Here is a 16208-nt window from a genome sequence, read left to right as displayed (position 1 = left end):
TAAGACAAAGCAATAGTTTTTTTCTTATTTTAAATGTAAATTGTCTTGTTCCATTGGTAAAGTGTCTCACTTACCTCCTCAATTCAAGAAAAAATGCATTTAATTTGAGTAAAAATTACTTATTTAGTTTTAAATTTTTTTGCAGTGTAATCTGTCACTTTAAACAGAATTTAACGCTAAAATAAAATTTGGTTTTTATGCATCCATGTTATACATTGATGTTTTAGATAAAAAACAATAGAATTTTTTTTCCATTTTAAAACCTAAAGTATTTTTTGAAATAGAAAACAACAATCCTTTAGTTTGGTTTATTACGACGGAGTATTAGGGCCAGGCTAGAGTTTTTTTTATTTATTTTGAGAATAAAGTGGCTATATTACGAGAATAAAGTCATCATTCATCAACCGGTTTCAGAAAGAAAGCTTGGAGCTCCGCCCAGCAGATGACGGCCGACCAGCTCCACCAATCAGCAACCAGAGTCCACTTTGACATCCTGCCCAGTTTGATGCTGCTGCTAAAAGATTTCCTGATTCGTCACATGATGCTCCACATTCATCATTTTAGGGAAGAAAGAGCTTCTGGGAAGAGTTGTTATAAAATACAACTTTATTCGAATAATTTTAGGACATAAATATCCAGCCTGGCCCTCATACTCTGTCGTATGTATATAGATAATTTCCTGATTCCCATATTTTCTCAAACCCCTGAACTGATGGTTTGTTATTTTCTTTCTTTTTTCTGTCTTAATGTTGGCAGTGGGCTTTAGGCTGCCCTGCAAGGCTTTAAACCTGGGTTTAACCGGAGACTAAGCCATTCTCAAGCACATATCAAGGAGCTCATTTTGAGCCTGGATCCAGATTTATTGTTGATTCTGTTCATGGTGGAGAATCCTGCTTCACAGCAGCAGGTTGAGCCAAACATCCTCTAAATGTGCTGGGTCATCTTTGAGCACGCCATTTCACTTTTCTTTCACCAGTTCACCGCAGTTCTTCCAGCAGTCCACACTTTCTCTGCTCTCTTTTTCTCATGGTCTTCTCCTTCTTTCCCATCGCCCGGCTTGCCACAGGTTTGCCTGCTGTGTCTAGAAGTAGCAGCAGCAGCAACCCAGACTGACAGCTCATTGGCTCATTTGGATCACGTGCAGCCTGGAGCCGGACGCTCCCCAGGGCTTTACCGTATTAACAGGAGAAGAGGCGCATTCTGTTCACTTTATAGGTCTCTTTGGATAAAAGCTTAAAAAAACAAGCATAAATTCAAAAGGAAGTAGAGAAATAAAAACATGAAACGATGGCATATTTAGGTAAACGTTCACTAATTAACATAATTCTAATGATAATGTATTTGGTTTGCTGGCTTGAATGATGAATTTGCAAGTCCATGAGTTTTAAAACAATAAGACTGTTGAGGCAGAAAGTCAGCAGTTATAAGTAGACTATTGGAAAACAAGGACAAAGATCTGCTGAGAAAAGCAGAAACATGCTGATTTATTTACAGTTTGAGAAGCAAAGACAAATAAAAGGAGATTATAAGAGTAAACTAAAATCTGGACAGTCATAGAAAAAATATAACCGCAAAAGGAAAACAAAAGCATAAAAACAATAAGACAACAAACCCACAGTTCATAAATATTACATTATAAATCCAGATTAGACAGGATCAGACCATAAAGTAATTATCATTGACTGAAGTTTGCTTTGAAGATAATTACAGCTTGACCCCCCCAGCCCTAATCCAGGCTTATTCCCTTCCGTACAGTAAAACATGGATGCATCACGCCGCTCCAAGTCCCTGATAGCAGCGTTACATCCTCAGCAAAGCACTTCTTTGTAATAGCCCAAGAGGAGAACAGCTTCCTCTACATTAAACAGCCCATTACTAGACATTGATTGCAGTTAACACCGATGGCAGACCATATTAATCGTTCCATCTTTCCGCTCCGGCGCCTCGGCGGATCCGAACCTGAGTGCTTATTGAGGATCATTTAACGAGGTTTGAAGAAGTGGAAGGGGATGCAGCCCGTTTCTATCATATGACACCTGCTGAGTTTAGTTAGGCTGTTAGAAAAACAACATTTGAAAAACAGAAAATGTTTTAAATAAAAAGCAGGATGTTTAGGTTTCACTGCAGCAAAAGAAAGAGAACCAGAAGATCGACTTTTATTCTGTGTTACGATTTGGAAGTAATGGGGCCTATTTCTAGAGTCAAACACGAGGAGAACGATCCAAATGAAATGGTGTGTGGGGGGGGGCATAAACGCTGCAAAAAAATTAAATCTAAATAAGTAATTTCTTCTTAAAATAAGTGCATTTTTTCTTGAATTAAGGATTTAAGCGAGGAACTTTGCTATTGGAACAAGACAATTTACACTTAAAATAAGAAAAAAACAATTGCATTGTCTTATTTAAAGTGAATTTTATCTAGATACATTATTTTAAGAGTAAAAATACTCATTCCATTGGCAAATCATCTTATTTACCTGCTCAAATTATGGGTAAATACCCTTAATTTAAGAATTTTTTACTCATTTTGAGACCATTTTTGCAGTGAAGGAACTAGTGTAAAGAGATTTGATTTGACTGGACACATGACCAATTATTGCTGCAACTTCAGAACACAAAAAAATGAGAAAAATGAGAGGCTGCGGTGGGACCGTTCCTTGTCCGACGCGCTCGTTCAAAGAAGGAATCTGCTGAGATCAATATGGTGCTGATTTGAATTTTACTCAAATCAAAGATATAATGCTACATTCAGACCGAATGCAGCAGGAGCAGCAAAAATGCACGTGCTGCTTGATGATTGACGCTTCTAACTTTTGTGGCCCACTAAGGAGCTTAAAAATCATGGTAAAACATGAACATTTTGAACAACAACAATTAACAATCTAAATGGAACAAAAAAAGGCTACAAAGAATCAATGACAATGTGAGCAAATAATGGTAATTATTTTTAATTTTTTTTCAAACTAATAAGATTTCCCTGCACACACACAGGCTGTGCTTGAGTGGGTCATCGTCATGTTGGTCAAAGCTCTCTATGGCAGGTTCATTAACTGAGGGAGCTGACTTCAGCATGATCAACCTGCGCCGTCAATCCCTGCTCATGCGCGCGGTTCATTTGCTGTCTGGAAGCTAAAGGTAAACATGCTGTGGCTCTGACTGCAGCGCTGTGAGGGACTCCTGCGGAAGTGGGAGACCGGGGTCGGGATGCGGGAGGCGCCCCACGGCAGACACCAGGAAAGTCGCTAGATTTGTCGCTAGTCGCTTTTTTGAAAAAGAGTCGCTGGAGGGGTCTGAAAAGTCGCTAAATATAGCGACAAAGTCGCTGAGTTGGCAACACTGGTCTGTGGGAGCCGCTCAGACCCCCACATATCGACGCTGCGCTGTCACTGGGAATCCCCAGCAGCAGCTGCCTCAGGCCCGCTCGCCTCTCCAGGGTTTTCCCCTCCTGTTGAATAAATCTGACTGGATGATTCAATTCTATTCAGTTTATTTCTATAGCTCCAATCCACATCCTGTGGGAGTGTCTGGGACGTTTGTGGAGGATTGAAGAAGCTGGATAGTTCAGCAGCAGACAAACCTTCACCCTCCTAAGCAACTGGTGATGGTAAATATCAGCTTGGACATTGATTCTACTTATCCAGTACACAACTGGGTTGCTATGACAACCCATCAGCATCTTGGTTTGCTTTGCTAGCCCCGTACTTTATCTGAAGTTGATTGATTTTATGAAATAAAACAGCATCCTGCTCCAATTTGCTAGTATTTAGAAGAAAATGAAATTAATTTGAAATTAATGGATTATATACGTATGTGTGTGTGTAAGGAAATAAAATATGTTTTGCACATTCATGAGCCGTTAATGGGTTTTGTTTACCTGTTGATAGCAGAGCTGAGCTCCTCCAAGCGTTTTGCATCCACCATGGAGCTGTTGTCCAGTTTGGACAGGGTGTCCATCCGCTTTAGAATCACCTCCAACATGTCGCTGATCTTCTTCAGCACGCCGCGTGACTCCACACCCCCCAGCACTGACGGGAAAGAAGAACACAGAAGGAAAGATAGAAGGTTAATGAAAAGCTGCCTTTGGCTCAACATTCATAACTGGCTAATATGTTCTGGTTTTGGAGAAGAGCACATCCAGTTAGTCACAGTCAGAGAAACAGGAATATACTTTCCACACTAAAAATAAAAATATACACGTATTTAAGAAAAATATTTTTAATTGGAGTCATACGAAGACCATTTAAAAATGTAGATCGGCTGACAAATCACTTTGTAAAGTGAATTAAGCAATTTTTCCCATGACTAAGCAGTGATGCTAGATTAGAGAAAAATTATTTATATTGAGCTCATTTGGGAATGTCCATTTAAAAATGTATCCATACAATAGATGACAAATCAGTTTGTAAACTGAATGAGCAATTAATTCGTTTTTGCACCAGTTAGTCTTTGTTTTAGTGTGTCTCACTCTGAAGGCGGGAGATCAACATCATCATAAGGTGCATGATATGGGGAGTGGAAAAAACCTTTAACTCTTTCACATATTTCTGCTATAACAGGCCGGTACATATAGGTATTTGTGACAAACACCAGATGACACTTGTCATGAAACGAGGACAGATGGACCCAGTATTCAAGGAGAGACAGTCAGTAGGAAAGTTCAAAACGTTTATTAAATAAACAAAACAAAAACTAAAGTGGAGCTGTGGCTGGTGGACACAGCAGGCGGCGAGGCGGGGCACCGCCCAATCTCAGACACTCTGGTTTAACAGTCCAGACCAAGAATGTCTCCAAGTGCTGCAGTCCCAGAGGACATGCTGGAAGCCGATCCTGGTCAGGGATCCAGATCAGACAGGAACAGGATCCAGATCAGGCAGGAACAGAACAGGTGGCAGGATCCAGACTCCCAGGAGGGTTCAGAGTCTGACTGGGACCAGAAGCATGACCAGGTGGTCACGCACAGCAGCAGACAGGATCAGGTGCAGATGAGCAGGCTCAGTGGAAGAGGGGAGCCGAGACAGGACGTGGAACCAGAACTTGAAGCAGGACTTTAAACTGGTCTCCTCCCTGGAACCAGGCTTACTGGATAAAAACTGAACCTCCCCCCATATTGAGCCAAAAACCCAGAGGACTCCGCGGGGGAGGAACAGTGGACGATCAGGAGACGAGACAAACACAAAAACCCTCTTTCCACTGGCTGCTAGGATCCAGGACACGAACCATGAACTAAAACTGAACAGACAGACTGACAGACAAGTAATGATCTGGCCCTGAATGCTCAGACTGAACTGAATATAAACCAGAGGAAACAGGTGAGAGGAATAAATTATAATAGAGGCAGGGAGGGAAAACGGCAGGTGAGAGGAATGACTAATTAAGGGAGAGCAAACAGGCCAGATCATGACAGACACATGCTACTGATCAGTTGTCCAAAGACGTGATTAAAGGAAATCTCAGATTTGTCCTGCTGCTTAACAATTTCTCCATCAGCCTCGTTTATATTTCTCCTCACAAAGTCAAACCAACAGCAACACGTTTGTCTCTATTGTCTTCAGAATCATCCAGCTGTCATTGGTATAAACTGCACCATTTTCCCTAAAACATGAAGGACGATGGGCTGCTCAGTGGAGCAGAGGGTAGCACTGCTGCCTTGGAGCAGGAGGATTCTGGGTTCTATTCCCCGGCCCGGGGTCTTTCTGTTTGCATGTTCTCCCCGAACATGCATGGGTTCTCTCTGGGTGCTCCGGCTTCCTCTTACAGTCCAAAAACACGAGGGATTGCTGAAGAGTCAATGAATCGATGCAATCAATTGGTTTCCTTAGATAGAAAACTTTAAGTCAATCGGACTGGATGATCTGGTGAACTGGAAAGTGACCTGAGATGACATGATGTGAATTGGAGCTATAGAAATATATTGATAGAATTGAATGGTTAATTGGGTTCGCTAAATTCTCCTTAGGTTTGCGTGTGTGTGCGCATGGTTGTGTGTCTCTGTGTTGCCCTGCGATGGACTGGAGACCTGTCCAGGGTGGACCCCGCCTTAAGATGATATGATGTGAATTGGAACTATAGAAATAAACTGAATAGAGTCTTTAAATAGTGTACCATTTTGACTCCTCACATATTTGGGTTTCATTTTATAATATTTATAGAACTTTGTCATTCACTAACTCCTCTCTCATACTGAGCTGTAATGTTGCATCCGTTTCCACAACAAAAACGGACTTATTGCAAGAACGTTGAAAACAATATTTGAAACAAAGATAATAGTTTTTTGTTAGAGGAAAATGGTTGAAATTAGTCCAGAAAGGCAAAGCTAAACAAAAAAAATCAGCTTTTCAAAATAAGCATTAGTTTTTTTAGATTGATCGTCTGTTACTGTATTTTAAAACCTTCCCCTTCTCTGGCTGGAATGCTCACTGTTGTCCCTAAATAACATCATCAGATCAAACCTGGTCATATAGTCCAAACTCCAGGACACAAAGAGGCCAGTAAATCCCCTCAGTGCATTCAGAGCAGCCTGTATTGATTCACTGAGAGGCCCCTCTGACAATCCCACGTCTATAGCTTGACAAGTAATTCCAGTCAACGGGCCCCGGGGTCTAAGAGCTACTGCACAATGCCGCTGTCTATCCTAAAACCCAGCAGCAGGACAGATCTTAACGTCAGTGAGTTATCACCTCCATGCTCATCTGAGACGGACAGAATCACATCTAGCTGGTAACAGATTGCTCTGTCAGAGCCGCCTTGGAAACCTTTATTACTGCCTGTTGTAAAGCTGACAGTCATTCCAACTTTAGCTGTGATCATCCTTAGGATGCTAAAATGACTAAATACTAAGCCTTATCCAGTTTTTAATTTCTAACCTCTTAAATAAAGCACAGATATTAAGCAATAGTCTTGATCTAGAAGCAATGGCTGAAAACAACATCTATATAGTAATTGGTCAGTTTTATAATAACATTTTTAAACTGTTTAGGGCAGAAAAAAAAAACATATTTTCTGTTAGGGTGTGTTTTTAGGATGCTTTTTGTACCCATAGAATTTGTTATATATTATATAATCATTGTTTATACAAAGCTTTCAAATGGCTTAGTTACTTTAAACAAGTTAGAGTGGCTCAGGTTATCCTGATCTATCTCTATAGTTCTGCTGCTATAGGCTTAGACTGCTGGAGGACATAGGGACCCCTTTTTCATCATTCTGCTTCCTTCTATCTCTATTCTCCCACTCTGCAGAATCTGTTAGTTCAATCTCTAACGTTCTGCTCTCTCTGCTTTTTCTCATAGTAGCTTCATCTTGTTAGGATTCCAGTTTGTGTGGGTTGTTTTTGTGTTTTTCTTCTCTCCACCACCAGATGGTGCTGTTCTCGTTAGGCCTCCTTGCACACCTGCGGCTCGTTGGGTCTTTACCAGAGGAGTATTTGAGCAGCAGGCTGTCACCACCTCGACGCCAGAGTGTTTGCCAGTGTTGGGTACTGTGTGTTGGCCAAACTGAGATTAGCAGAGTCTAACCTAAGCCTTGTCTCTCTAAACTTGCTTTGTCTTTGTTCTTCGGCAGGAAGCCTTCCTGTATCACTGGATAAGCCTGGACCTTCTACCCCTGGAAGGATTAACTGAGTCACACTGAGCAAGGGGAAACCTCCACATGATCTATTCAAGTCCATTTCTGGAAAACCAAGTGACAGTCCGCTCCTTTACTCCTCTGGGTCCAACGTTAGTCTGCCCGTCTGCTCTCCAACGAGTTCATTCTTCTCTGGATTTAACCTCACAAACTGGATCCAAGGAATAACCAAGAGCCCCCCCCCAAAACGTGAGTGCCTCTAAAGAAATATACAAGCCTCTGTCTTTTTCCCCACGGTCCCTGAACTGATCATTGTGATCTCCCCTTTAGAGTTTCCGGTTCACCAGTCCACTGAGGTCCAACAGTATTACCCAGCAGAATATCTCTCTCCATCTGTGTTTTTGCTAATCCTCAATAAACCAGTTAACTTTTTCCCCTGGTCTCTGAGTGTTTCTCTGCATGTGGGTCAGATCTTTAACGCCCACTATGACACATCTGGTCTGTTCCTGTTTGGCTGTGACTCCATCCTGGAGAGAAATATCAGCTGTGCTGCTGCCATCAACACCTTTGTTTCTAGATGTTGGAGCTTGGCCTGTTTTCCAGTGTAGTCCTGTTTCTCTGACTGTGACTAACTGGATGTGCTCTCTTCATCCTCTGACATGGGAGCTGGCTCGGAGCTCGTCTGCCTGGCTGTGTGTTTCCTGGACGGGGCCGCCTGTGGAGCTGGTTGACAGCTGCCTTTTGTATCTATGCTTCTTTTTCTATGTCTGCTTCTGTCTCCTTGAACCCCAGTGGGCCTCAGCAGATGGCCGCTCACACTGAGCCTGGTTCTGCTGGAGGTTTCTTCCTGTTCAAAGGGAGTTTTTCCTCTCCACTGTCGCTACAAGCATGCTTAGTGTGAGGGATTGCTGAAGAGTCAATGAGTCGATGCAATCAGCTGGTTTTCCTTAGATAGAAAACTTTGAATCAATCTGACTGGATGATCTGCTGAACTGGAAAGTGACCTGAGATGACATGATGTGAATTGGAGCTATAGAAATAAACTGAATAGAATTGAATTGTGGTGATTTAATTGAGAAAAAATAAAATATTTCACTCTGTGCTTAGCTGAAAAATCAGCAACAATATACAACAGATAAATAAAGTACATAGAAAAGAAGAAGAAAGCAACTGAAAAGGACAGAAGTGTCACCATTCAGGTTTTCTCAGGGGAACCTTTGCAACTAACGTGAAACAACAGAAGCACAACAAAGCAATAATAAATGCTGACTAAGCTGTCATTTCACACACATAGGAACACACTGAGAACTTAATTATTTAAGGTATTTTAATCTTCCTTCTCTCCAATAGGGATTCTAGTCTAAAGGAACAACTCCTCCAAAGCGCACATTATTTGGATGATAAAACAGACTGATGAGAAGCGCAGCATGCAGTAGCAAATTAATTTGGATCTGAGAACTGTTCCCTTTAAAATGCCTGCAAAGCCGCTGCCTTAAAAACAATGTGTTGATATTGCATCCTCATCACTGTTTACATTTAAATAATGGAAAACAGCCTGCTGTGTCACTGCTCTAATGTTACACAGGTTAAGAAAATGAAAATATTCAATATAAAAAACAGGCATTACATTTTTTTTTTTTATTAAACTGAACTGAAATTAGCTGAATGTATATTTATCTTAATAAAACCTACGTAAATTCAAAGCTAATACCTTCTAGTTTCTGAAAATATAAATGAAAATAGTGCGGCTAAAACACAGCCTAAACTGTATCAGTTCAAACATGACTCAAAGTGGTTTTCTCTCTCTCTCTCTCTTTATATATATATATATATATATATATATATATATATATATATATATATATATATATATATATATAAAGAGAGATATATATATATATATATATATATATATATATATATATATATATATATATATATATATATATAAACTCAACTTTATTGTCAAATGTGCTACATGGTAAACATACAACACAGATGAAATTGCAGTCCTCTCAACCCCACAGTGCATAATAAAATATAAAATATAATGAACCATAGCATAAAATAAAAATAGAAATAAAAACCTAAGATATAAAAATAAATATTAAAATATTTAAATATGCAAACAGTAGTGCGAATGGTGCAAATAGTGCATAAAGTAGCAGTCCTGACGTGGGGGAAGTAGTGGGGGATGGGGGTATTGGGGGGTCAGTGAGGGGGCGAAGGGGGGCAGGGCAGGGAGGGAATTGAGATGAAAAAAGAAAAAGATTATATATATATATATATATATATATATATATATATATATATATATATATATATATATATATATATATATATATATATATATATATATAAAACAACATGGATAATAATACCTAATCAATATTTTCTGATGAACATATACAGCACTTGCTGTTTTATCTCATCATTTAATTTTGATAGCTGGGGAAAATATGGCAATATATGGTGATACTGCAATATTGTGATAATATCGTATTGTGACCCAAGTATCGCGACATGTATCGAATCGCAACACTCATGCCAATACTCACCTCTAATGACTATAGTGGGAGAAAACCCACAGTACACATAAGGCGAAACATCTAGTAACTCAATGTTCTAATATCCATAAAACAGCAACTGCTCTCACAACATGAGATTGATGAGATATGAAACCACTGTTCTGGTAAGAGGGAACCAGGACCACCGGTCAGAGGGGAGTTAACAACAACCCCCTCCCCAGAGATCGGGTACAATGCTCCAATAAGCGCATCCACGCTGAACGAGGCGGCGACTGACCTTAAAAATAGGATTGTGGCAAAAATGTCCAGCAGAAAGCCCATATTCTGATCTTCAGGTAAAACAGAGTACCGTATTTTCACGACCATAAGGCGCACCGTACTAAAAGGCGCACTCTCAGTTATGTGTCCCATTTCTGTATTTAACACACGCATAAGGCGCACCGGACTATAGGGCGCGTTTTTTATATACCGGTACATGTCCTCTACTACCTTTAAATACCTCTACTGCGTATTTAAAAATACAGCGGGGGCAAAACTGAGTATGACTGTGCTTTATTCATGTATTTATTACAAAGTATTAATCAAACCTGGCAGCTGGCCGTGAGACAGACACATCGCAGATGACACAGCGCTGTGGTCACTCCTAAATTAACTTAAAATCCTGAAACCTGCCGACGGAATATGTTCGCTTTTATTACCGGCATCCTGGTGCCTGCAGTTTAAATTATTTAGATGAAAAACACCTGCTAGCCGCCGCGGTAAACGAAAGGATTTCTACTGTCGGTGCACCGCTGGTTTGTGGGGGTCTGAGCGCCTCCGACAGAAATAGATAATCTGGATGAACTGACTGCAATTATGAAGTTTTCAGGTGGACTTTCTCACTTAAAAACATATTAAAACTACTTTATTCCCACTGATCACAGCAAATATAGCTGCAAGATTTAGATTATTTAGATGAAAAAACACCTGCCAGCCACCGCGGTGAAGAGGAGGAGACCCGCCCAGAGGCTGCTGTTGAATTAAGTTTTCAGGTAGAAAAATAGAGCGGGAGCAAAACTGAGTATGATTGTGCTTTATTAATGTATTTATTACAAAGTATTAATCAAACCCATCAAAGTCATCATCCTCTGTTTCTGAATAAAACAGCTGCGCTAAATCAGACATGCCAGTTTCCCCTTCTTCGCTGTCAGTCATTTTCCGTGCAGCGCGGCTCCTCAGAAATGATGCCGGCTTTTGCAAAAGCTTGAACAACAGAGCCAGCAGACACTTTAGTCCAAGCATCTACAATCCATCCGCAAACGGTGGCGTAACTTGCCCGGCGCTGCCTTCCACTTATCGTGAAACTGTGGTCTCCGAATGTCATCCATCGCTCCCACGCCGCTCGCAGCCTTACTTTGAACGGCCGCTTCACACTGATGTCGAGTGGTTGAAGCTCCTTTGTCAGACCCCCCGGGATAACGGCGAGCACAGCGTTCATTTGATTCACCATGTTTTTCACATCGGCTGTGAGATGGGCACGCAGCGATGGTGATGCGTGGAAAAAACCACCTGGTCTCCTCACATACACCTGCCTTTCATCATCTCCTCATCTATCCAGCCTTTTTCATTTGCCTTAATATGTCATCAGAGCGCTGTGTCTGTCTCGCTGTCAGCTCCCAGATCAGCTTCTCTGATTGGTTGATGCGGCGCGTCCAGCAGCAAAACTTCAATTTTTCCATCTCGAGCAGCAGCAGCAGCGTGTTGGCGGTGCCTCAGATACTTAAACGCTCCCGAGGCGCTGCACCTGCGGCTCAAAACGCGCTGCAGGACCTTTTGCTGCACCTATACGCGCGTCAACCATTGACTTTGCATGTAAACTCGCTGCTTCTGCTGCACCTGCTGGGTCCGGTTCACACCGATGTCGAGCGGTTGAACAGCGAGCACAGGGTTAATTTGTTTCCCCATGTTTTTCACATCAGCTGTGAGATGGGCACGCATGGAGTCACAGATTAACAGCGATGGTGAGGGGTGGAAAAAAAACACCTGGTCTCCTTACATTCAGCCACTCTTTCATCATCTCCTCAATGAGGTGGTCTCAAAAGTCGCAGTTACAACACACATAGGGCGCACCGCACCATAGGGCGCACCGCACATTTTGAGGGGAAAAAAAGACGTTTAAGTGCGCCTTATAGTCGTGAAAATACGGTACATGTCTGACTAAATAATACTACTTCAGCGATAGTATCTAGGTGTTACTTTATTGAATGTCTCGTACCATGTCTGTTGGTTGTTCTGTTCTTTTTACATCTCTTTGCAGGTGATGAAGCAGACTGAAAATGTTTTATCATTATCTCTCTTTTCTCTCCTCTTTCTTTCATCTTTTCTCCTTTTTCTCTTCTATTCTATTCACATTGCAGTGTCCATATAAACTGTAAAACTCCCTGCATAATTATAATAAAGCAATTTATATGCATAAATCCAGCGGAACACTATGGCAATAGCCGTACTGCTCCACTGGTGAAAGTAAAATCTGTTGGGCTCTTTTTGGCATCAAGACAATTATTCTTATTGCCACATTGCCAGACAGGACACTATAAAAAATAAAATAAAAATGTCCAGCAGGAAACCCCAAAGCCAGATACAGCTGAGTGAGCTTAGTGCTTGGAAAAAAATCTGTCATTCCTTTAGAGACAACATGAAAAGTCAGCTGAGTACAAAACATAGAGAGGAAAACAAGAAGAAAAGGGACAAGAAGAGAGGGACACAACCTAGAACAGATAATGGATGTCTATTCTATTAACAATTATCTATCTGGAGAATGGGGCTGTTTGATGTGTTGTCTACTCCAGTCAGAGCACTGCAAAAAATGGAAATCTAAATGAGTCATTTTTGCTCAAATTAAGTGATTTTTTTTTCTTGAATTGAGGAGGTAAGTAAGACACTTTGCCAATGGAACAAGACAATTTACATTTAAAATAAGAAAAAAAACTATTGCTTTGTCTTATTTCAAGTGTATATTATCTAATCATCTTATTTTAGGAGTAAAAATACTTTATACTTTATACTTATTTCTAGATGTTTTTTGCAGTGAGGGGCCCCTTCCTGTCTTTGCCTAGGGCCCCAGATTTCCTAAATCTGCCCCTGAGTTCAGAGACATATAGTAGGAAATCTGAGGGGATTTTTTTCTTTATTAATTACTGACATGACTGACTAGCACAGCTTAAACAACACATGAAATTTATTTCTGCAATCATTTCAAATAACATGCAGCGATTACGTAAAATGAATCCCATCAGAATACGGCTTAATCCAATTCCCACCTGAGGTGTGGATCTCGTCTTTTCATTGTTTTACAGTAGATCAGGAATCCCCAAAGTGGGACCTGGAGGGCCACTGCCCTGCAGGTTTTAGAGGTTTCTCTGCTTCAGCACAGCTGATTCTGATGATTGCAGTTCAGCAAAAGCCTTTTAATCAACTATCAATGGAAATCTGCTGTGTTGAAGCAGGAATCCTCTAAAACCTGCAGGATAGTGGCCCTCAGGGACCCACTTTGGGGATGCGGGTTTAGATGGACAGCTGCATGTTTCCAATTTAGCCGTCCTCTTGCTGTTTCTGCAGGATTAACTGTACGGCAGGTACATTTAAAACAATGACATTCTTCCTTTGTACGTCACAATTTCATTTAAGCAAATTTGTGATCTGGTCTACCAAATAAAATGCTATTTGTGGTTGCAATATCAGTGCACTATAAATCTAGGAGAAGTGAGAGCAGCAAGCTAACAGTCTATGGAATACTTTCTATGAGGACTCTAAATCCCTCACCTTGAATGGCTGCTATAAATCAGCTCCCACTGCCAGCACCCAGCTTTAGCTACCATACTAGGCTGAATATTTAGTGCAACAGCACATCATATTTCTTTCCAGGCCTTGCAATGCATGAAGCATGACCAGAGGCCTTGTTATTTGCCTTGAATGGACATCTGAAAATATGAGGCGGAGCAATCGTTCATGTGTGGATGTGGTGAGTGAGCTGAAATGGTGCAGGATGCTCAGAAAATGGAGCATTTTCAGTTAGTGTACAGTTGAGCCTGTTAGCATAGGCAGCAGGAATCTTACTTTTTAGTCAGACTGGAAACTTTAAAAAGTACTAAAAATAACCTTCATAGCAGGTCTATATACTGCAGATGAAGCCTTGAATGATAGAAGGAATTTATTATTGGCATTGATTCAATGAAAAGCTATGGGAAATGCATAAAACCTGCAGGTCCTGGTAGGAGGTGGTTGTCCTTAAAACTGGTCTACAGTTGCAGGTCTAGCGTTGCTAACTCGGTTGCTAATAAGGAGCACGTTTTGGAAAGTCATTGGCCGTTTCTCAATTCACAAGAACGCGAGTTCGGACTCGTGTCCTCGCCAAGTCTGTTCTTGAGAAGAACCCAGGAAAGTCTGGACTAACAGAGACCTGGCTGCTGCAGACGGGCTAACGAAAGCAATGGCTGCAGTTAGCCTCGGAGCTCCGCCGGTTGCCGTGGTCCGTCCTCTCATCATCAGAACTTTTTTTTTCAAATTACACATTAAATCAGTAAATGTTCCATATAGCGAAGCATAATATTCTCGCCTCAAATTATCTTAAAAAATACTTTTATTGAACAACGGCAACAGAAAAGAGAACTTTTAACTTAATCCTCTGAACTCTGTGAGCGCTAACCTGGAAGCTGCTGCTGCCGCAGTGCATGCTGGGACAGCTGTCAGTCTGGAGGACGGATAAGTCTGCTCTGATGCATGCTGGGTAAAGAGGGAGGGGCCAGAACAACATCCGGGGAATTTGTCCGTTCTTGGTCTGCTGTTCTGGTGAATTGGAACAGTGCTAGGGCTGAGGGTGATGACGTTTCACGAGGACACGAGGACGCACAAGAACACAGATTGAGAAACAGCCTCACTCTGCATCACACTGAAAACACCAAACCTAAACACTGCATATTTGCACCATAGATATTAATGCTCTGAACTTCCATATAAATGTGTTTTTTTGCACCTTGGTTTTTCTCCCACACTGTTTAGAATTGGTCACTGCTGCACTTTAAGGAATGTCTGAAAGCTCCACTAAACGAAATTTCGTTTTGAATAAAAGTTGTCTAATTTATAATGCATATTTCAGTTTTTTAAGAAACTCAAAACGCTTTACTTTTCTGTAGAGGTCTTAAAAAAACATGTATCAAATGTGAGATAAGGAGCGCTCTCTGAAGACAGGCTGATCACTTATCACTATGAAACAGTTTTAAAATTGATTCAAATAAAGGATGACATAAAGAAACGGGGCATAGAAATAACTTTGCATATTCGCTGTGCTGCATGACTGCATCTACTTAATCACACCTTTATACAACAAAATCAGCAATATCTGTGTGGCATTAGAAGCAGCCCAGTTGCTCAGCTTCATAAAGAGCCTGTCAGTCAGATGACAGGTTAAAGTTGGAAATAAAGAGGTGAAGTCTTCCCAGCAATTAGACAAATAAATACAGGATTAAATAAATAATTAAATGTGGAATTAAATAAATAAATGTGTCATTCTTTAATTAAAACCGCGTCACTAATATAAAGTGCCACAATTAAATAAATAAATACAGCGATAAACAATGAATTAAATGTGTAATTCATTAAATAAATAAGGAATTAAATATATAAATGTGTCATTAATTTAATAAAATACGTCTTCATTTTATTAAAAATATATATATAATTATGCATTTAATTATTTCATGGTCCTGTGTCGCAGTGCATCGAAACCATTAAAAGAATCGGGGCGGGGTTAACGCAAATCTAGTCTCTGTAATCGATTTGCTTCGCCTTAATGTGCAGGGTGACCAATCAGGTGTTAGATAACCGCCCCCTAACTTTGATGGGTGAGTTTGACAGATTCTTTTAATGGTTTCGATGCACTGCGACACAGGACCATGAAATAATTAAATGCATAATTATATATATTTTTTTAATGAAATGAAGACGTATTTTATTAAATTAATGACACATTCATATATTTAGTTCCTTATTTATTTAATGAATTACACATTTAATTAATTGTTTATCGCTGTATTTATTTATTTAATTGTTGCACTTTATATTAGTGACGTGGTTTTAATGAATG

General features: G+C 40.4%; 1 protein-coding gene across 5 annotated transcripts in view; it reads right to left on the bottom strand.

Annotated features, from left to right (window-relative positions):
- LOC119774231 (alpha-1,6-mannosylglycoprotein 6-beta-N-acetylglucosaminyltransferase B-like) overlaps positions 1-16208 on the bottom strand; it is a 226576-nt gene that overhangs the window by 145629 nt on the left and 64739 nt on the right. For all 5 annotated transcript variants that reach the window (XM_038271639.1, XM_038271640.1, XM_038271642.1 and 2 more), the window contains one exon: positions 3874-4024. In XM_038271639.1, the coding sequence (XP_038127567.1) occupies positions 3874-4024 (151 nt within the window). The remainder of the gene's footprint in view (positions 1-3873; positions 4025-16208) is intronic.

Source organism: Cyprinodon tularosa, unplaced genomic scaffold (genome assembly GCF_016077235.1).
Source record: "Cyprinodon tularosa strain WSP-4 unplaced genomic scaffold, ASM1607723v1 ctg801, whole genome shotgun sequence".
Taxonomy (NCBI): domain Eukaryota; kingdom Metazoa; phylum Chordata; class Actinopteri; order Cyprinodontiformes; family Cyprinodontidae; genus Cyprinodon; species Cyprinodon tularosa.
This window is presented reverse-complemented; position numbering and strand designations above follow the sequence as displayed.